General features: G+C 38.6%; 1 protein-coding gene across 1 annotated transcript; it reads right to left on the bottom strand.

Moving 5' to 3' along the window:
* Positions 1-371: 371 nt before the first annotated feature.
* On the bottom strand, positions 372-22,840 carry rhoj (ras homolog family member J). Its single transcript, XM_055185539.2, has 5 exons — positions 22,220-22,840; positions 12,879-12,937; positions 7,091-7,255; positions 6,766-6,861; positions 372-4,165 (listed from the first exon to the last, which is right to left on the bottom strand). The coding sequence occupies exons 1-5, from the start codon at positions 22,422-22,424 to the stop codon at positions 4,019-4,021; spliced, it is 672 nt and encodes a 223-aa protein (XP_055041514.1). The 5' UTR covers positions 22,425-22,840; the 3' UTR covers positions 372-4,018.
* Between the last annotated feature and the right edge of the window lie 335 nt (positions 22,841-23,175).

The raw sequence follows: 23,175 nt of genomic DNA, 5'->3' as shown, positions 1-23,175 counted from the left end.
TTGCAAAGTAAAGGACTTGTTAGAGTGAAGGATCACAACGGGCCAGCAAGCCTGCAGAACAAAGCCATTCGTGTTCTTAAAAGGGGATAACATGGGGGTGGCTTTAGCTAGAGGCAAAACAGAACAGTTAGACAGTGTATAGGGCTAGTGCTCTGTAAACCCATGACTACTTCAGCTGAAATAATGAACAATATGGGTGTTTTTTTTTTGGTAAGCAGAGCTGGCTTATTCTTAAAAGTAGGAAATGAGAGCATTATTTAAAAATGTGCGTAGGCAGATGCATTTCAGAAGACATTACCATAAAATGCAGGCTGTAAAATGTAAATGTTCAGAAGATAAATATTACAATTATGGCACAATCATTTCTTCAAAATGATAATGATCTAATGGCTTTCAAATAAGTGACTAAAAATGGGGGTTTGTCAGCTTTGACATCTGTATGCTAGTGTACAGTATTCCTTGTACTTTAGCATTTAAAATTTACTTTATCTCCTGGGAAAATAGTCCAATTTATACTTCTGCATCGAGTGTATGACGTAGCCAGTAGCCTATGCATCAGTGGCGTGTAGTGACTTCTCTTCAAGGAGGCAGGAATGCGAAATATGTGTTCGGCGTGTCATGCGTGTGGCTAGCAGTGTTGGGGAAAGTTACTTTTAGTAAGTAATGCATTACAATATTAAGTTACTCCCCCAAAAAGTAACTAATTGCGTTACTTATTTACTTTTCATGGAAAGTAATGCTTACGTTACTTTGCGTTACTTTTTCTTACTTGGCTGAGGCTTAATATCTTTCAGGCCTTGCAGGAGTTTTTATGATCGCAAAAATGTCAAGCTCTGGCCTGCCATCTCCGTTTCTGACTCAAAGCCATGTTACAGCAGCAAAGTCCTTGATTATTACACCAGAATGAGAGTATAGTTTCTAGCCAGATCGGCTTAGAAAATCGCAACTTTTAATTTTCCGTCTGTCTTAGTACACGATGTAACTACAGAAGAGTCAAGTTTTAAATATGAAAAAATATCAAAACTCTTTGGTTATTTTTTAGCACGATGCTAATGGTCTAATCTGATTCAGTGGATTATGCTAAGCTATGCTAAAAGTGGTAGCGCCAGACCCGGAGATCAGCTGAATGGTTTCCACAATGGTAAAAATCAAATGTTTAACTCTAGGGGAGCTGAAAAATTAGCATATTTTCAAAAAAAGTAGAGTGTACCTGTAACACAAAACTAATTACATGTGAGATTAAGCGAGTATCTAGCAAACACAAGCATCTCTTATATCATAAACCCCTTCGACGTGTCTGCAGCAGGCACTTTTTTACATAATGCGTGATGCACAGGTTCAAATGATGCAGCGAACACATATTTTGACATGACAAGCCACACACACAACGAGCAACATACATGTTTTGACGAGTTTTGCATTCGTGCCTCCCAAAAGAAAAGTCACAGCCAGCCACTGCTACACATATACGCATGCCTGACACGCACCTCCCGAAAAATCCAATCAACCAATCACAGTGCTTGCACAGATCCGCATAGAATCGATGTATTTTTTTATTTTTGTGGATGTATTTCAGCCTATAGCATAGAGTAAGCGTTTATACATAGACACTTGGCGCAGAAGTATAAATTGGGCTTAAGACATTGATGACAGGTTGCACTACACAGATTTATCTTCAATCAAATGCTCAATAAAATGAGATGATGTCTTTCCTTGAAACCTACTAGCAAGTAGCAAATCATAGTTTATAATCCATAATCAGCTCTTCAAGATGGCAACACTTCAAATACGCGGACAGAAAATTGTGTGTCAAGTGATTTCCTTCAGGGCCTTGCATTATTGAAAACCCAAAGAAACCCAAATAATTCATGTGGCACAGTACGCACATATTTGTCACTTATTTTTTTTCAGTATTAAGTACTATTCGCACAGGATTAGTACTATATGGGGACCTCGTGTGATTTATGCTGCGTTTACACCAGCCGCGGTAGAGGCGGCAAGCGCGGGTGATTTACATGTTAAGTCAATTCAAAGACGCGATTAGGCATCCTCCTGCAGCATGAATTGCGCGGAACACAATTGGGAAACGTGCGAGTTGAAAAATCGGAACTTCTGCGGATTTCCGCGCCGCGTAAACCAATCAGGACCTGGCTGTAGTAGTGACGTGATTACAGGAAGCATTCGGAGTCTCAGCAGAGTCGCGGAAGCCTCTCCCATGACGCGGATTTCCGCGTGAATGTCTCGAATGACTAGAATTTCATGCACGAATGGAGCAAGTAAACTCAAATGTTTAAGCGTCCAACTACGCACAAATAGCGTGTTTTTGCCGCCTCCACTGCGGCTGGTGTAAACGCAACATTAGAAATTACCCCCCTACGAGTTTCGTGTCGCACGGGATAAGCAAAGCCTGTGATTTTACTTACTTTTACCGACTTATTGGTTATAATGTTGAGGCTTTGTGTAACACCTTGTCCTATACATGCAGCTACACATGGTAAAAGGTACCTTTACCTTGATTGTCAAATGTCAGTGGATTCTATTTAAGAAACGGTTCTGCGATATCATGGCTGACAGTTCCGCCTTAACTCGGAAATCTCAAATAATGACAGTAAGGGATTATCAAGCTGATACGTAGTACTTCCGCTTTCAGCGATCTTTGTGCACGTCCACTTCCGGTGGATCGTAATGCAAGTTCTGCGGGTCCAGATTAAACAGAAAAGTTGTTGCGAAAGGTACGTAAAGGAATGATGGTGTTGTAGAAATGTAGTAAAGTAAAAGTACAGATAATTTGTTGAAAAATGTAACAAAGTAAAAGTAACTTAAATGCGCTGGAAGTGGACATGCACAAAGTTGACAAGTCCTGCCCACGAAACCCAGAAGCGTGATAATCCTCTGTTCTGCACATTCTAAATATTAATCATCAAACGTGGAAGAGGAGAGACTGATTAGCATTTAAAATCAGAAATATATAACAAATCCCTCAAGTTTCACAAGGAAAGCCATATAAGTGGAGGAATGTGTCTCTGTATATGTTGCAGCACGAAAGGTACAGAAACAGGGAAAATGGAAAAAAGGGCGCACAGGTAACAAAAGCCTTGAAAAATGATATATACACAGCCCTGCCAAATCCTGGCCAAATTACAGAGATGCCGATTTGCAAGGGAGTAATATTTTCACAGGACCTCTTTGTTCTGCGAAATATGTTAATTCATTTGCGGGGGAATTACTTTACAAATTACAGACATGGCCAGGATTAAGATCACAGACAAGCTCCGCAATTATTACAAATCACTAATACTAATCCCGTGCGAATAGGGCTTTAGTGTAGAGTATTTGATTGTTGTTTCTAGATGTGTAGTTATGTAGCTGTTTATTGGAAGTGTTAACATGGGGTATGCTAATTTTGACCCGCAAGACTAATAAATCATGGTAAAGACACTTCTTTCTCTCTCTCTTTCTATCTGGTCTCTGTAACATCTCTCTCTTTATTGATGAGTTGGCAAGCCTCCAGAGAATTTCCCTTATTAACTAGCTCAAACTGCTGAAGCATCGACTGCAGAAAGAGCGCAGTATTGATTTGAGGTGACTGAGAGAAGCCGTCTTTACGAAGGAATGGATTTTCATTTTTTATAAGCCTTGCGAAACCATATAATGTAGTCTGTTAAAAAAATCCAATGGCCCGGAGAAGTATCTGCCACTTTCTTTTTTGATTGGAGATTGAAGACGTCGCTGCACGTCAGTGACTAGCAGTAAGTGAGAAATCTTTGGTTTGAGAAGGGTGTGCACGCTGGATGCGGATTAAGGCACTTCTATTGTCAGTAACTTCAACAACTGTGAGAGAAGCTCTCTGTTAGACACACATACTGAGGGCAAGACCTCTCATTGTCTTGAGAGACAACAAGCCGATGGAGATAGGAAGGATGTGCATCAGACTGGAGGCGGTTTTGGAGGCTTGGGTCTGTGGTGTAGACAAAGCTTTATAGGAGGCGTGGGCGTTCACAGTTGGAGATGTCTGTCCTCACACGATAGCACAGCAACTCCAACAGGCTCTGCAGCCCCTTTTCTGTTTCTTGGGGCTGAAGATAGTCAAAATGGCCTCATCAAAAACTGTCTTTAGTCCTTTCTGAGTCAATGCTGAGCACTCAAGATAGCACTGGGCTCCAATCTGTGGAAGTAGAATAAATAATAAATGTAATATATAGACCCCTTCACGGTTCACGTCACAGGTGGTTCCCACTGCGCATGTCGGGGTCAGAAAACTCATTACAGCAGATTGAGTTGCGTATTATTCGGTATCGTCAAAAATGCCTACTTGCGTCGTGGGCTTTGAAAATCGCACTAGGTCTTCCGTTAAGTTTTCGCGATTCATGCAGAATCTCAAAAACAATCTCTGGCTGCAAGCAATTAACGTGCAGACTGGAACACTGCAAATATCAAAGAGGCTTGTGTTTGTAGTGCTCACTTCATTTGAGGTAAGACATCATTTTTCAGCCCTGTTAGATTAAATTATAAAGCCTGGATGGTATGAACAGTTTGACCCCATGCTGCGTGCGCACCCGATAGACATTCAATGTTTACAAACCTTGAAGGGGTCTATAGTTATCTAATATCTAAGCTTTGTGAATTGCCCCTTGGGGATAAATAAAGTGTTTGAAACTATAGTTTAGGCTTATAGTTTGAACATAAGCCTAAAACTAAATCGGAGTGTTCCTGCAAATGACTGCAGAGTTTCCATCACCTCCCAAAAGACGATCGACGAATCAAAAAGAATATGGCTTTAGAATTTAAACTTGAAAACACCCCCAAACACTAGCTTGTGTGCTCGTTTCACTTCGTGCATAAGAAGCCAACACAGAATAACCCGTACCCAACCATCTACTGGAGAGGGTACTGTTATTTCACCCTTTTTTATTTCGTTGAGGTTGTGTTCCCACATCGTTAGACGTTAGCAAGTTTGGATTGCTATATCTTTAGACTGTCAACTAATGAATTAATAAGTGTCACGTCCCACTATGCGTCCCACTTGTTTACTTAGAACTAGAAGACGAACCCCCTTTTGACGCTGGAAACTTGTGGATACACTTAACTCATTTCACACCAGCCCTTTTTTTGAAAAGTTGCCCGACAGCATTTTTTTGGATTTTCACAAAAGTTTCACAAAAGGCCTTTCAGAAAATAAAAATGTTCTTTTAAAAATACATAAACATACAAGTACATTAAATGAAAGTACATACCCTCTGCTTTTAAACAAACAATAAACAAACAAACAAAACAGTAAAAAAACTTTCATCCTTTCTATATTTTTTTCTCTGCTTATAAACTCTTAAATATGGGTATTTTTCTTTAAAAATATTTTTGTTTTAGCAAAAAGCTGAAATAATTGCATTTTTGTGAAGGAGTTTTGTTAGAGATCAGATTCAGAACAATTACCAAAACATACATAAAGTTTAAAATTAGTAAATAATGTTTTGGCTTCAGTTTTTTCAAGTGCTTGGTAAGAAACAAGTTTTTTTTATGTAAATGTTTTCTCTTCATTGACAAGATAACTCATCAATGGCGGGGAAAGAGTTATAAAGCACTGAGCAAAGTGGGCTTAAAGGGACATTCCACTCCAAAAAAAACCCACCCTAATTTTGAGTGAAACATTTGATTCTTACCGTTTTGGAATCCATTCAGCTGATCTCTGGGTCTGGCGCTACCACTTTTAGCATAGCTTAGCATAATCCATTGAATCTAAATAGACCATTAGCATCGCGATAAAAAATGAAAAGAGTTTCGATATTTTTCCTATTTAAAACTTGACTCTTCTGTAGTTACATCGTGTACTAAGACCGACGGAAAATTTAAAGTTGCGAATTTCTAGGCAGATATAAATAGGAACTATACTCTCATTCTGGCGTAATAATCAAGGACTTTGCTGCTGTAACATGGCTGCAGGAGGCGTAGTGATATTACGCAGTGCCTGAAAATAGTCCCCTGCTATTGAAAGTAACCAAGTGGACTATTTTCGGGCAGTGCGCAATAATCACCACGCCCGCCGCAGCCATGTTACAGCAGCAAAGACACTGATTATTACGCCAGTTGGAGAGTATAGTTCCTATTTATATCTGCCTAGAAAATCGCAACTTTTAATTTTCAGTCGGTTTTAGTATACGATGTAACTACAGAAGAGTCAAGTTTTAAAGGCACACCAGGCAAGTCTGAGTATTATTTCTCTACTAGCTCCCCCTAGTGTCTGGGAGTAAATGCTTTCTATATCTGAGACCTTACGAGACTGAATGACACCGGGTCGGATACAGCGAACTTGCAAGTGGGGTATTCTTCCTACAGACGGTGGGGGCGGGCGAGAGGGTCTTCATTCGTCATGTAATGAGTCATTTAACCATATACCGACTTACGAAGATGATTTATTAACATAAAAATGCTGCCTTGTGTCCCTTTAAATAGGAAAAATATTGAAACTCTTTGGTTATTTTTAGCGCAATGCTAATGGTCTAATCAGATTCAATGGATTATGCTAAGCTATGCTAAAAGTGCTAGCGCCAGACCCGGAGATCAGCCGAATGGACTCCAAAACGGCAAGAATCAAATGTCCAACTCCAGAAGAGCTGGAAAATGAGTATATTTAAAAAAAGTGGAATGTCCCTTTAAGTGACCTAAAAATTCAAGCTAAACCCCCAATTTCAATCTTTTTAGAGGTACAAGGACAGATCTAAAAAAAAAAGATTAAAAACTAACCCCTTAAATGTATCAACATTACATCACCTCTTTGGCCAGCTTAAGGCCCTGCTCATAGCTTAGTGGCTTCTCCTTCATCTGAAGCAGTCGGGCCAGTGTCTTTGGGTCATCACGCAAGTCAATCTGAATGAGACAGAAACAAAGTTCAACAACAAAAGAGCATTGTTGGATATTTTATTTGCAGAAGTTCCATTTTGTTATTCCAGTTAATATCTACTGCCATTTTTGCATATGACCTTTTCAAGTTTTTTCTCAGCAACTAATTTAATCTCATTTATTTTTATTGTTTTGTTCACAGAAAACTCAGTACTGTATGAACTAGAAGTTTTTATGGGAGTTATATGTCCTGCACCTGTGTTCCGATGAGGATGTAGGGTACGTGAGGCATGCAGGATTTCAGCTCAGGTACCCATTCCTCCTGCACGTTGTGATAGGAAGCCGGATTCACGACGGAGAAGCAGATGAGAAAGACATCAGTGTTGGGGTAGGAAAGGGGCCGCAGCTGGTTGTAATCCTCCTGTAAACAAATAACAATTAGAGAATAAAGGGCAGCTCTGCAGCTTCCCATTGAATTCAATATTCAGACAATTAAAAAACATACTGGATTAAGTAAGTAATAATGTACAGTCAGTCATAAATAAATACATTTAGGGTGATCAGGAACCCAACACAAAGCAGTTTGTTTTGCAAAAATGAAATTATCTTGCTTATAACACCGAAACACTCTAAATAAATAATGGGGTATGAAATTTTCATTTTGTGAAAAGAAAAGGCTGTGAAGCCGTACAAGGGACATGAAACTAACAGAATGCAGGAAATGGGTTGCCAGGGACAACAGTCACAGTTTAGTAGACCTTACACAAATATATATGGCCACATTTCACCAATTTCAGACAGACGTGTACTAACAAAATATTTATCAGACAATGGATTTAAATGTTTTTTAAATATGATTTTTTTTTGCCTATTTTGCCTTTATTTGATAGACAGTAATTAGAGATATCGGGTCGCCGGAAGTGCGTCTGCACCATATGTCGGAGCACTGTCCACTACACCAGTGGTTCTCAAACTGGGGGCCGCGAGATGGTGCCAGGGGGACCCCAGTTTTATGACATTTTATCAAATAAATTAATTTATTACGAATTCTATGCATTAGACCTAAAAAAAAATAAGGCTACTAACCAACAGCACTACTTTGTATCATTCAATATGTTTTGTTTAATTAAAAGAACAGTTTTTTGTCATAAATTTTCTTTGGGGGGGCCGCAAAGGAATGTGCCGTACACAAGGGGGGCTACACGCTGAAAAAGTTTGAGAACCACTGCACTACACCATCGGCTCTGACAATTTAAATGTTAAATGGAGCAATAGATTTGACTAAATCACGCATGTAAGTTCACATTAATGCATTTTGCAGCTGCAAATTAAAAAATGAAAATTCTGTACTCATTTACTTACAGTACATTCACACGGTGCGTCAGCGTTAGCAGTTCTCATTTACTTTGAATGGGTGACGTCATGCATTGCCAAACTAAATTGTAGATCCGTCTGGGTCACGTCAATGGTGTTGCTCACAGCAGAAGTTGAACATTTTTTAACTTTTCAAGCGACAACACTGGCGTCACACAATCAGATCGCCTTATGCAAATAACCTAGTGCAGAGCCAACCAATTACGTTAATGCAAGAACGAAGAACAGAGAAGCATGTATTGCGGCCACTGTGATTGGCTGTTAGCCACATTTCAGACACTCCCTCCATGAAACGCTAACGCTGACTGTGTTCTTCACAAAAAAAAAGTGTTCAACAGAATACAGAAACAACATGAGGGTGACTAAATGATAACATAATTTAAATTTTTGGGTGAACTATCCCTTTAAGGCATATATTTGATCAGTTCTCTCAGAATGACATTTATGATCTAAGCATTGCGAGTGACAGGCACTGCTACCAATTAAGCTACAAGAATATTAAAGCCCCTGCAGGAAGATAATATTAATAGCCAAATATTTAACATTGGCCTTTTGGGTAAGTTTAAGCAGAAAGTAAAAAATGAGAATGACTTGTATTACTTAAAATATTTTAATAAAACTAAACAAGAAGAATGTCATTAATATTGATGACTCTATTCTGTAAAAAAACCTGAAGATGTATATTTTTACATTAGGCCTTTAATGTTTTAGCACTGAATGACAGCTTTGCAGCATCCTGTAAAAGTCAGTTATTTTGGAGTGCCATTGATCTGACAGTCAGTCAGTGATCAATAGAAGAGAAGGGGCAGACCTCACAAAGATGCTCCTTTGCATTAGTGAACTGCTTACTGTGGCAGATGTGGTAAATTACACGACAATGTGCAGAGCAGTCTGTTCAATTATAGCAAAACCCTCTAAGTGTGTCTGACATGTTTTCTTGTAAAGGAGCATTTTTATCAGACGCTTTATTTTGCTAACAAACAAGTATTTTTGAATAGGGGATTAAGCGAAAGTATTTTGAGATCTGCATATACTAAATGAGGAAAGGGTGTAGAGTCAGTGGCGGCCGGTGACTTTTTTTGAATTTGCTTGATGCGAAGTTCGTCACAACATGTATATATCCCGTCATGTGTGTGGTTCCTTTTTTCAAAATATTTGTTCTGCGCATTGAGTGATCCTATGTGCATCACGTGTCTTGTCAAAATAAGTGCCTGCTGCAGACGCATCTAAAGGGTTTATAATTAAAGAGCCGTAATCTCATGCGTTATCAGAGTTTACTGTTAAGGGAGCGTCTTGCGTGTATTTTGTGAACGTGAGCGTCTCTTTTATCATAAACGGCCTTGACGCGTGTGCAGCAGGCACCCATCCTGACGAAACACGTGATGCACACACACATGACGCAACAAACACACATTTTGACACTCGAACACACGACACTCGAACACTTATTTTGAATTTGCACCCCTCGGATGAGCAGTCACGAGCTGCCACTTTGTACAGATACATTTAAGCTGTTTAAATCATGAAAAATTACTGTCACATGAAAAACTTTACTATTATGATGATAAAGATGATAAAATTATCGACTACGGGGGGCTTTAAGACGCATTTATGTAATTATATCAATGTTCACAGTTTTGCTTGGTTTATTATTACTTTAGGCAATAGTGGTTGTTGAAACTAAGACTGTTTGTTTAACCAGCACTGCCAATTAACGCAGATTTGCATCAGCAGAATTCAAGAACTGACCCCTAAGTCCAACCCCAGTGCACTGTGGGTAAATATGTATATTTATTTATGTATATGCAATTCTGTACCCTTTAGCTCTTGTCTTCTACCTAGTGAACTGCATTACCTTAAACACCCATTATAAAATGTGCACATAATACTATTCCCCTTATGTACATATGCATGTTTTGACATACACTAAATATTGTTTTATTTATTATGTCCCTATTTATTCAAATGTATGCACTGTTAGAAAATGTATTCTATTGAGTGTATGCCATCACCTTGAGTTATTAATATCTGTTGTCAAATTTGATAAAGGTTTTTTTATAAGAACAATCTCACCACCTAGCATATAACACTAATACAAAAACTACAGTGACCATCATGGAAACAATAATTGTGTGACAACCGTACAACTACAGAACATTTCAAAGAGATTAAAATTCAATACATGTACACAAACATGTAAAATAGGCCTTTTATATTTTTTAGTAATTATGCCATTATTTTAAGATGTACATTGCTGTCTGATTCATCAGCAATTTGTGTCAAGTTGCTTCCAAGAGACTATTGTTGTCCTGCCAATCTCAAAAATAAAGAAAAATGCAAAATGCTGAGTGATGTGAAGCAATGGCAAAAGATGCCCAACTATGGCCGTACCAACACAATCACACAGCGACTCAATACTATTTACAAGGTGGCTAATAATTATAAAATCATACAACCAAAGTTTTCTTCTAACTACTTTTACCTCGTGACTTTGTGTTTAGGGATGGGGCTTCATTTTTGGTTTCGTATGAATTAGTCACCTTTTAAAATATTTAGATTAGGCTGTCTGTAAACAGAACAATAAAGGTATAGGGACAAACCAAGCTACGTCTGGGTTCAAAGCTGATAAAAGCCAAGTAGCACGTCCATTCTACACCTGCGTAAGATGAGATAACTTTCCATACTTGAAGACCCTTGGATGACTGCCAGAATGCCGACCATTGTCTTGGTCTGTACCAGGCTTAAAAATTCCGATGCGAAACAGACAAAATGACCATAACCCCTATTTTCAGTTAAGCAATAGTGAATATGTAAGTGGTTAGTAAAGACACATTATAAAAAATCCCTATAAATGTTTTTGACATAATAATTTGCTGCAATATACATTATTCCCAGATTTAAAATATCTCTAACAATTAGGATCCTTTAAGTAGTATAGTAAAAGAGCAGAAGACGCCTTAAGATGCATTTAAAGTAAATCTAGGCGTAGTTTCACTGATTTTTAATTTTCAGATTCATCTCTTCAGGCTATAGCTCAATAGTCTTGCTTCGCTGCCATGAGACCAAAGCCAAAATCATTATAGTGAGCTAGCAGTCACAACCTTTGTTTTAATTTAGCAGCTTGCAGCTTAATTTACAACATTATTCAAAACTGGTTATAAATTGCGCTATTAAACTCAAGATCACTGCTCTTAAAGGTGCAATTTGTAAGATATTTGCAGTAAAATGTCCAAAAACTACTAGGCCAGTGTTATATATTTTGTCCAGCTGACTATCAATATCTGTAATGTTTTCAACTACTTGTAAATCATGAGAAAATTTCCATTCAAAACATTGTTACGGGGCAGTGCAGTCTCCTGTCAATGACGTTAATATCCATGTGACCCTTTGTCACCCCTTTACTGATGTAAACCACATGACAACAGTGGTCGAGTTCGAAAAAATAAAATGGCGGCCAAGGAAGCGACTGGAGCACAAATTTAGTGTAAATAAACGCATATCTTCAGGCCTCCAAGTCCGAAGTCATTTCCTCATGAGGCAGCGAGGCAACAAGTCCTCACTGCCTTGAGTTTTCGGACGCAGCCAGTGTCGTGGACAAATGCGGAACTATGCGATAGCGCCTGTCGGGCTACGCGCTTGCTTATGAACTTATGGATAACTCTTTACCGTCTGCCGCTTGTTGTGTCAGCTCCTGTAAGCGTACGGGCCAACCAAACGACCCAAGAAGAGTTTGGAACAAAACGAGAGAGGATCAATTTGGTGTTGCATTATCTGGATGGAGAGAGCTTCACGACAACATTTAACTAGACAGAGATTCTGATCCTGCTTGTGTTTTACGCGATGGGTGAGTTGTTTTGATTCGTAACCCTTCAAAAAACGTATGCTATTATATTGATCACAACATTAGTGTGTAACTGTTAGATATTAATCAGCGCGTCTTCCCGCGGACGATATGCACATCAACAGGTATTGTACAGCAATATAAATGGTCATTTTAAGACACTTCAAAATAAGATTTGTACTGTCAATACATTAGGTGAAAAATCATTGTAGATTGTAAGTTGAAAACTTAATTCTGTGCTGTGTTTACCATCGAATTTGGACTAATACTGTAATATATATATATGACTAACAATTTCGTTTTGAACATCACATATAAACTTACATAATGAAATAAATGATGTCATCAAACGCAACATTTATAAGACTTGATTACCTTATCCATCAACGTGATTTCTCGTTCTCGTCTGATTGATAAATAATCAGCGGTTGAGTTAAGGACTTCAAATCCCATAATTCCACGCTGCTTCAGAGCGTCAGTAAACAACATCATTGTTATTGTTTGATCTGGCGCCATCTAGCGGCGCATAAATACAAATTGTATCTTTAACACTAACACTTAAGTGATTTGATCTGTCTTGATAGTGTTGTTATAGAAGTTATTTATTCTGTATACTTTATAGTTTATTTTTACTTCAATTCCCAACTATCTCTGTGTCTGTGAAATGGTTCTATTTCCAATGTGTGTGTTTGATACCAATGTATTTAGACACGTTTAAGTAAACAGTCAAATACTGAGGTTTTAATTGTTATTTGAACAATGTTTACCTATATGGTGTCGCATTATTAGGGTATTGGTACTATACAGGGCTCTGAAAAAAACAACTTACCTGTCCAGCAGTATCGTACAATCCAAGCAAGTGCTGTCTCCCAGATACCATAACATTTACTAGGGAAACAGAAAAGACAGTTTGTTGCATTAAATAATAATGCATAGCAGAAGACCAAAGCGCATATACTATAATGTTGAAAAGTATATGCACAGTTCAGTGTTGTATATCACAGCTCTATCATGTCCTTTGCTTTCTGGACCTGCTGTTTAGTTGGGTGGGAACCGAGGTTGATGTGGACCAGCACAGCTGTCAACAGCAAGGGGTGATGAGTTTTGGAAAGAGGGCGTGTATAATGTTTCATTTTGCGTGGTGGGTGATGAGAGAGAGAGAATGGCCGTGTTGACAAAACTCAGAAAAAAAACAGAACAAGCCGGTATTTTATCATCAAACGACACCCAATAAAGGAAGCTCTGCAGAGGATAACAGAATAGCATCTGGACTAAATGAATTTCATTGCAGAGTTTCCCACAGCACTTTTCAGTTCGGGTGGCCCACATAAGCTGGGATACCCTACCACCTTAACTAGGTCGTCCAAAAAATTGCTTCCTGTAATCATGTCTTCCTACTACAGCAAGGTCCTGATTGGTTAACGCGGCGCGGAAATCTGCCGAAGTTCAGATTTTTCAACTCGTGTGTTTCCCTCGGAATTCACGCGGAACGCGCCATCTGCGTCTACCGTGCCGCAGGATGCCTAATCGCGTCTTTGCATTAACTTAACGTAAATCACTCACGCTTGCCACCTTTACCGCGTCTGGTGTGAACCTTGCATAAGAATGATCGCCAAAAGAGAGCAGAAGTAGAAGTTTATTTTTAAAGGGGACATATCGTGAAAATCTGACTTTTTCCATGTTTAAGTGCTATAATTGGGTCCACAGTGCTTCTATCAACCTACAAAAAGATTAACCCAGTAAAGATGTGTGTGTTGATTGTGTAAAAAATTATTAATCTAACATAAATATTTTTTGAATAATAGTGCCAAAGCCAAAAAGTGTTAGGTTGTGTCACGCTGTCCCCTACTGTGATGATTAAAATATTTGCAAGTTAAAAGAACATATTGTATAGAACAGATTCAAGGTTGGATCAAAACAGACCCATGACTGTAAAACTAAAATTAGATTGTTCAGCTTTTTCAACTAAAAACACCCAGCTAACACCCTGGGCTCCATGATTGCCTGGAATACTGATGTGCACATTCCTTGCCTCAGGTAAATCCTGGGATTTTATTCAATAGATGTTAACCCACCAGCTTCATTCAGTTCTTATAACAAACCCAGTAATGACGGACCTGAAGTACCCAATGCCCCTCCTGTAAACCAAATCTATAGATTTAGCCATATATGGCTTCACTGCTGGAAGGAGATGAGAAGCGTCAAACTCCAACACCAGGGGCATCGCGTTACTCGCTCTAGATTACTCGCAGGATTTAACTTCGTGTTATGCCCATATCGCGCCATTCGCATTGCCCCACGCGAGGACGCGTCTGATTGCGTCTTTGGATTGACTTTGTATGTAATCAACTCACGCAAATTGTTGAACTCACGTCCGGTGTGAACCCACAGTTATGTTACGTACACACCAAACACGGGGCATCATGTTACTCGCTCTAGATTACGCTCAGGATTTAACTTCGTGTCATGCAAATTTTTTGCTCGAGTTGATTATTTTTGACTTTGTATGTAATCTATTCACGCAAATCTTTGAACTCGGTCTGGTGTGAACCCACAGTAAGACAATGCAATAAAAAATCTAGAAAAAATCAGCACTCCTATAATTTGACAATTAAAATATGGTAATGTAAATTTTGAGCCAGAAAAACCAGTGACCTTTAAAATGATTTAATCTAATGTAAAGAAATAACCCCATTTGGCACAGATACTTACATAATGTCAAAGATAAGTAGTCGATACTAGACAGTAGTGTCACAAAAACACTATTTCTGTTGATGGAAAACGACTCTTCTCTTACCTAAGGGACTTGATCAGTGTCACCATTTATTTGTCTTGTAGTGAAACAAAATAAGATGAGTGTTCATGAAATCTTTTAATGGAGGAAAAAGTCCCTTTTATCGTTCCCTGAAGAAGAAACACATTCTCTAAACGACAGCTTGAAATATTAAATACATAATTTTAACAGTTCAGGTCAGCCAGGGGAGTCAAAAAGAACAAAAGGAACCCCAAAAGACACCGCAAACCCCTATAGCAGTCTTTATGCATCGCTTTATCGTTTCAATTGTCAGGGCAAAGCACTTGGTTCATAAGTTATGAGTACAATTAGATAGGGACTATGTAGCATTAGAGGCTGCAGGGTACTTTTAAAATTCAACTGAACAATTCAGGCATATCATTTTGAGCGATCACTAATCTCATCATGTGCTCAACACTGTGGGGACAAGAGACAAATATGAAGCAGTTGATGTTTAGGGCTTAGCCTTTTGAAGGAGCGGGATCATTGATGTGGGGTTCGGTTTGTGATCTGCAAGCACCTCTAGGGTCACGGTTTCTGGAAGAAGGGAAGACGGCCAAGCTATGTTATGATTAGATGTTCTGAGAAGTTGTTTCCCTGTAGAGCATATGGATGAACCAGAAATTGTGTTGGTGAGTCTGTCGCTGTGTATCAGCTGTTCCTAGCAGGTCCATTTCCAAGCACAATACACAGCACCTCCAGGGGCCTGGCTAAATAAGGAATCTACACAGAGCGTTTAATCTTAGTGTGAAAGCCTGCCTTACTTATTTTCTGATGTTGCCTGTTAAGTGAGGTGAACTCTTAAAATGAGACTGAGCCGTTGTGAAGTGAAAGATTGAGAAACAGATGACATCTGCCAGAGGGAGAGAGAACGGGCACGTGGGTGGAGAAGGTTTGGTGACACTGTTAGACCCTCAGCTGTTGTTTCTGGTCAGCTGCCTCTCTATTCTGTGGCCTGAGGGAACCGAATGTTTACAGTCTCACCTTAAGCTTGGTCCGCTGTTGTGAAATGTGCCCCTACAGGCCTCTTTGCAGTATTCTTCACGCAAGGGTTTCACAGATGGCCTGTGACATTTGAGAAGACCACAACAGTCACGATACTAAAATCTGTCCACGAGATGTAAACAGTACAGCCAATTGGAGAGATATTCACACGGTAATAGCAACAGACTGCAATTTCAATTCAGACGTTTCCCATTCCGGCACCATTACATTAAGTTTTTCTATTACTGTACTCACCGGTAAATGGCACCTATTCTTTGAACAGACTTTATCCAATAAGCAAAAACCCATAACATTTCAATTTAGGAATAAATGTGTTGACTGTGCTCTATCACATCTGTACAATCATTTGCAATAAAATAAACACTAGGCAAGATTACTCAGCACGGCAGGGGAATAAGGTTAACACAGATCAACAAACACCATGCAACTAAGGGAGTGTCTCTGAAAACCTACAAGTTGCTTCAAGCATACACTCTAAATAATGCTGGGCTATTTTCAACCCAGCGTTGAGTCAAAAAGGACATACCCAGCATGTTGGGTTGTAATTTAACCTATGCTGGGTTGTTTCAAATATAAACATTTCGATGGGTAGATTTAACCTGACGGCTGGGCTCATCCCTTTTTGACCCATTTTTGTGTGTTGACTGTACTTTATGGTATAAAATATTTGTTTAATGAAACCCTGAGAAAAGATGTGCAATGTCCCAGATATAAAAGCTTGCAATACATCATGTTGGCCTTAAACTTGTTTCTCCATAATTTCTTACTCAATACCAGCTATAATCAGGGAAGAAAAGCTATATACATCCACAAACTTATATTTGTGCTTGCAGTGCCAGTGTGGTCTACATTGTTTTATTTTTAGTCTTTGGTGGTTCTGGAGCGAAGTGTGATTTTGAAAGCTTGTCTTGTGTCTCTTATAGAAACTTGTGGGTCACAGTGCAGATGAAGCGACTGGCTTTTATCTTTATTTGATTCCTGTTCTTGCAGCATTGTTCCGGCCAGAGTGCAGAGTATAGGAAAAACGCATGCTCATTTTGCAGTGTATAACTAAAAAAGGCATTAATGTGATTAATTTGGTATTTTCCGAAGCCAAAAGAGTGTTTAAGGCCCTTACACAGCACTTATAGTAAGATTGGGCTTTTGCCTGGGGGTGAACTGCATAACAGTGACAGCATTTCCACTCAGCAAAACAAGTTTATGATGAACATAAATATTTATTTATTTGTATTGATTTAATGGAATATTTTGTATTGCATACAAAATGTCAATTCTCATAATTGCTTTGTTAACAAGTTAACCATTTTCAACCCAGTGTTAGTTAAAAAGGGGTAAATCCCGTAGTGTAGTCTGTTTTTTCAGTCTGATCTCATGAATTTCCGTGTTAGTCACAAAATATTTTCCTCATTTATCCGTGTCATTGTCACGTATTTCCGCATTTTTCCGTATCCGTACCACGGACTTTCTTTTCCGTGTCAGTTTCACGCATTGGTTACTCATTTGTTTTTCCTATTTTCTTACCATTGTCGCTTGGGTTTGGGGTTAGAACGACTTTCTGTTACATAAAATGACATCCTAACTCTAACCCTAACGTCAGGCAACAATTAATTAAAAATCTGAACATTTTTGTCAAATCAACATAATTTTTTAAGTTAAAGTAACAAAAAAATATAAGTTCAACAATTTCAACTTGAATTTATAAGTTATGTCAACTTTTTTAAGCCAAAACTTTAAATAGTAGGTTGAATTGACTTGCAAAACCAAGTTGTTTTAACTTCGTGCTGCACATTTTTTACAGTGTACATGTACACAGACGTTTGACGCACGCGCTTTGCGACAAAATACAATGCATCTCCTACAATACATGCTACATTCTCCTGTACATGCATGCGCGACCTATGCGTACAAAGTATGCAAAAATGCAGTGGCGGCTGGCGACTGCTCATCCAAGGGCCGCAAATTCAAAATATGTGTTCGGAGTGTCATGTGTGTTGCTTGCGTTTTCAAAATATGTGTTTGTTGCGTCATGTAAACCATGTGCATCACGTGTTTTGTCAAAATGCGTGCCTGCTGCCCACGCGTCAAAACCGTTTATGAAAAAAGAGACCCTCACGTTCACAAAATACATGCAAGACAATCCCTTAACAGTCAACTCTGTTTACGCATGAGATTACACGAGTATCTGGCAAACCAGAGCATCTCTTTTATCATAAACCATTAGACGCGTCTGCAGCATGCACTTATTTTGACAAAACACATGATGCACATAGGTTCCCTTGACACGTCGAACACATATTTTAAAATCACAAACCACACACCTGACAGGCTACATACATGTTGTGACAAATTTCGCATCGTGCGCCTTCGAAAAAAAGTCAATTGGACAATTCCGGTGGTTGAAAATAACCCAGCTTTTTTGAGTGTACCGAGTTATTTCTTCCAAACGTTATGATAGATTAAACCCATTGGAAAGACAACAACAGAAGGAAATGATATATCAGTCATTTAGAAATGTACGCATTTCTATCCGGTCAGTGTTGGCCATATCTCTTGGCCAAATCCTATAAAAAGCGAGTTTTGCTCCACATTAAGCAGCTGAATGTTATCATCGAAAAGTAAATAGCTTCTTCCTGATTACAGCAGTGGCCCATAGCTTTCCATCTGCTTTGGCCATTTATACAAGTGTGTATGTTCCCTATTGCTCTGTAAAGCATATCCACAAGGCAGTAACATTGGTAGATTTTGTTAGGGGTCTAGTGGGAGCGTCACCAGACAATGATTCATCTCACAACGCATTAGCAGGCACCATGTCATGGAGTGGGAATGTCATCAGTTTGTTTTGGACAAGGGAATTCATGATCCAATGGGATTTATGAACGGAAATCTCAGTCCCTCGGGCACAGCAGTATAGCTCTGGCAGTCATAATGGTTCTGGTGAAAATGAATACTGCATGTGTGTCAGTAACTACCTGAAATGTTATACAATGTAGCCTGAATACAAGAAAATAAAACTTTTCTAGTTGACTATTATAGTGTATAAACAAATTGCAATGATACAATATTGCTTAAACCCAAGCTCCTTGGATTTGTCAAGCCGACCTGGTCAGTATTTAATGCATTTTTTTAAGTTTCCACAAAAAAAATCTATCAACCATACACTGTAAAAAATGTCTGTAGAAATTACAGTATTAATGGGTATTACTGGCAACTAGCTGCCAGTAACTTACTGTAGATTTTACATTTATGTTATTTACTGGCAACATTTTGTTCAAAGTTAAATGAACATGAAACATTTTTTGACTTTATCTTCTACAGTAAGTTACTGGCAACCAACTGCAAAATTACAGCAAATTTTTTAGAGTGTATCTTTACTGTTTATTTTCACACAATTTCTATAGCTGCTGGGATAAATGACAGTCTCTAAGAACAATTGCAGCACAGTATAGCTTTCAGTGGTTTACAATGGAAACTCTGTGCTCTTTAGTCTCGCTATGAAGCCACTGTATGACAAATCACTACTTTATTATGATGCTGTGTCAAGGCCCCATCCAAGTGAAGACAGTAATGGGCCCCTAATGTGAATGCAGTCAATTGACTGGCCCTGTGTTTTCACTGCCCTGTTGTTTGTACTGGAAGAATATTGCCTCTATTCTCCCTTAACTCCCCACTCTCTATACATACTTCTGTGGGACTTTGCATGTGTACCTAATGGTGTACATAGTGCTGATCCTAGAAAACCTCTCTGTCTAGACACTAGACAGACAACAGTGTAGGTCAGATGAATGCTTATTTTTAAACTCTAATTGCTAATTGCAAACCCATCAGGAAGAGTTTATGATAGAGTTACAACTCTTCAATTCAAAGGATTTTACTGCACTAAGTACATTTTAACTTTACGCGTGGTAAATTATGACTATCCAACTCCAAAAAGTGTTTAAGTGTTTCTAAATTTGAAATCACATCTGTTTGCCAGTGCACTATAAAGGAACCAAATAAAAGTATATTTATGGGCCCTCCACCGTTTCATCTTCTTAAAGGTGAAGTGTCTCATTTCTGCAGTGCAAGTACGAAACGCAAATTTCATTTCATACTGCATGAAAATATTTCCATCTCATTCCGCTGCCAAGAGTTTAGCTCTTAAGGTTTTACTTACTACCTGGCTTGAATGAGTTCAGTTAGTTGTGTCCTGAGCCGTCACTGGCCAGCTGGAGAAAATTACAACACAGGATACTATTAAAATCTACTCTTAAAAATGGTTCTTCTTTTTGGCACAGCCCTAATAAACACGCCTTTAGAGATTATATGGCTCATTAGAAAAAAAATGGTTTCTTAGAAAATCCTTTGACAACTCCAGTTTTAAAACTTTCAGCTAATAAAAGTTTAAGGGATCCGTAAAAAGTATTTTGATTTGAGGAAATATGAGCTTTTTGTTAAAAATATTGACAAAGTTTGATTGTTTTATTCACAAACTCTTTCTATTCAGCTTCTAAGGTAAACGTACAAACACTCTTTACTAGTTTAAACAATTTTGATGTGTATCACTAACTTTTTGATATTTCATAGATACAGTCTGAGAGAGGTTTTAATAAACTGTGTGAAAATTACAGCACACAACACTCTAATCCAGTGGTTCTCAAACTGGGGGGCACGAGATGGTGCCAGGGGCCCCAGTTTTAAGACATTTTATAATTAATACATCATAAATTGTGTAATTAAACCTCAGAATAATAATGCTACTAATCAACAGCCTTACATGTATCATTTAATATGCTTTGTTTAATTCAAATTCTAAAATTGTTTTATGTCATGAAATTTTTTTTTTTTTTTTTTGGTGGGGTGGCACGAAGGGGTGCCACTACCACTACTTTAATCCCTTTTCTTTTTCTACTGAAAATGAATTAGCTTCTCCTAACACTAATAAAACAAAATATGCACAAAAAGGCTTTTAGTGAGATTTAAAACAGCATTAAAAAGGCAAAAATCTAAATTAATCAAAAGGGTACACATTTATAATATAGTTTAAAATAATAATTTATTTGACTACAATGTGATTAACCTTGATATTAACCAGAATGTTGTTTATTCCAACTTAAAAAAACAAAATGGGGTGCAGATGCCACACTGGAGGAAAAGTTTTGAAACACTACATATACAAAATAATTCCTTGAGTATATTAAAGGGGACATTTACAAGACTTTTTAAAGATGTAAAATAAATCTTTGGTGTCCCCAGAGTGCTTTGTAAAGTTTTAGCTTAAAATACCATATAGATAATTTATTGTAGCATGTTAAAATTGCCACTTTGCAGGTGTGAGCAAAAATGTGCCGTTTTGGATATGTCCTTGTGCAAATAAGCTGATCTCTGCAGTAAATGGCAGTGTTGTGGTTGGATAGGGCAGATTAAGGGGCCGTATTATCCCCTTCTGACATCACAGGGGAAGCCAAATTTCAATTACCTATTTTTTACATGCTTGTAGAGAATGGTTTACTGGGTTGACCTTTTTCACATTTTCTAGGAAGCAATGGGGACCCAATTATACCACTTAAACATAGAAAAAGTCAGAGTTTCATGATATGCCCCGTTTAAACGTATATTTAAAAGCATCCAACAGTGGAGCATTGAGAGGAACCTCAAATAATGCTTGGGCATTTTTAATATTAACAGTGGAGTTTAGAAAAAGCAACATAACAGGAACTCTTGAACAAAGTATTGCACTATAGTTGTGTTAAGCTGGTTCTTTATTTTGGTGTCCCTTGTGTTCACACAGAGCTGTATAGTCATTCAGTGAGGATGTTGAAGCTGACCAGCTCCACTTTGTCATTAAAACTTGACCCTTACAAAAATTGCAATGCATTCATGTGTTATGGCAGAGGGGGCTTTCCCCAGTGAAACCAAAGCAGCTACACAAGTATTAATATGTTTACATGCATTCATTAAGCAGACCCTTTTATCTAAAGCCATTTATCAACTTAGAAAAGAAGAAGCATACTTTCGTACAGTAAGTAAGCAATAGTAGCCTACACAAAAAGACAGGTGTGATGCCTGCTCATAAAGACAGTGCGTTCAAATACTCGCATTTGTTATTGTGATCAACAGGTTGCAGTACTCGCAAGCTCTTACTGATGCGCAAAACATCCTTAGTCTGCATGTCTTATCATTTAAATCGTTTTGAAAGTATTTTAATCTTTCTACTCTTTGGTCTGTCGGCCCTCAGTCCTCGCTCTGGCAGTGAGATACATCTCCTCTTTCAGACAGCTATTCTTGGGACCGTCCCTTAACCCACTATAGTGGGGGTGGTACACGGGATTAGGCATTCACTTGATAAAAACAAATCACAGTTTGATGATATGAGCTGCGAAAAAGCGTCTTACCCGCATAATGATCGAATACAGTCGGTACATATTCCTCTGGAAAAGCATCATTTGCGTAACTCATCAGCAAACAGGTTTTCCCCACCGCCCCGTCACCAACCACGACGCATTTCAACATCTTCTTGGCCGCAATATCCTCAGTATCGCTGCGATCCTCAACCATCTCCACCGCATTCCGCCTACTTTTTGTGCCGAGAGTAGGCATGATAAGTCCTGAAACTATATTCACCACGGGTACCAAACCTCCTGGTCGACAAAAATCTCGATAGTTTTGCCCGTAATCGTACGTAAAACGCGATTTATGTACTGTGTCGAACCGTGCGCAGCCAAATCCGTCAAGTAGGTGACCCACGCGTTAGCTCTCGCTCCCAAAACAACCTGACGCCATCGACAGCGCTTTTATGGAAACTTGCGATAACTCCTACAACTTGCATCCCGTTGTTTTACATTTTTCTGTTTCTGCGGCCACGGTTTAATCCCTCGGTACTCTAAACAGCGTTTTGCACTCGCCCCTGCGCGGCCACGCATCGTCAGTGTCAGGAAATCATTGGTTTCCCTGCGAAGTCCATATTAGGCAGGAGTGGGCTGGGAACAATAGGGGCTCTGTCCACAGCCCACTCAGCTCAGCCAGGCAAACTTCAAGAGGGGTGGGAGAATGAGTCAAGACGGGAGGGAAAGATATATTATCCATATCTACAACTGCATGCAGGGAAGAATGACCTGGATCTTTGGAGCTTTCTTTCATTCATTCTTCTTTTATCATTCGTTATGCCTAGTTAATTCGCTTATACACTCGTAATGCCATGATAACACTTTTTTGTTCCTAAACGACCGTTTCATTATAAGAGTCAAAGATTTTTTTAAAGAACGATTATTTTACATATTTTTTCCCTACAAAGAGCCATTTGTGCAACAATAACCAATGGTTGTGTGGTTGTAAAAGGCTGCTATGGAAT

Source organism: Misgurnus anguillicaudatus, chromosome 18 (assembly GCF_027580225.2).
Source record: "Misgurnus anguillicaudatus chromosome 18, ASM2758022v2, whole genome shotgun sequence".
Lineage (NCBI taxonomy): Eukaryota > Metazoa > Chordata > Actinopteri > Cypriniformes > Cobitidae > Misgurnus > Misgurnus anguillicaudatus.
Note: the sequence above shows the minus strand (reverse complement) of the source record. Positions and strands in the feature narration are given on the sequence as shown.

What these genes read in the sequence shown, in the direction of transcription:
- rhoj (XM_055185539.2), bottom strand. Translation starts at nt 22,424, where the DNA reads ATGCCTACTCTCGGCACAAAAAGTAGGCGGAATGCGGTGGAGATGGTT. An exon ending in TGTATTCGATCATTATGCGG is followed by an intron (nt 12,938 to 22,219) that starts GTAAGACGCTTT and finishes CTGTTTCCCTAG; the next exon opens with TAAATGTTATGGTATCTGGG. An exon ending in GCCTTAAGCTGGCCAAAGAG is followed by an intron (nt 4,166 to 6,765) that starts GTGATGTAATGT and finishes CTACTTCCACAG; the next exon opens with ATTGGAGCCCAGTGCTATCT.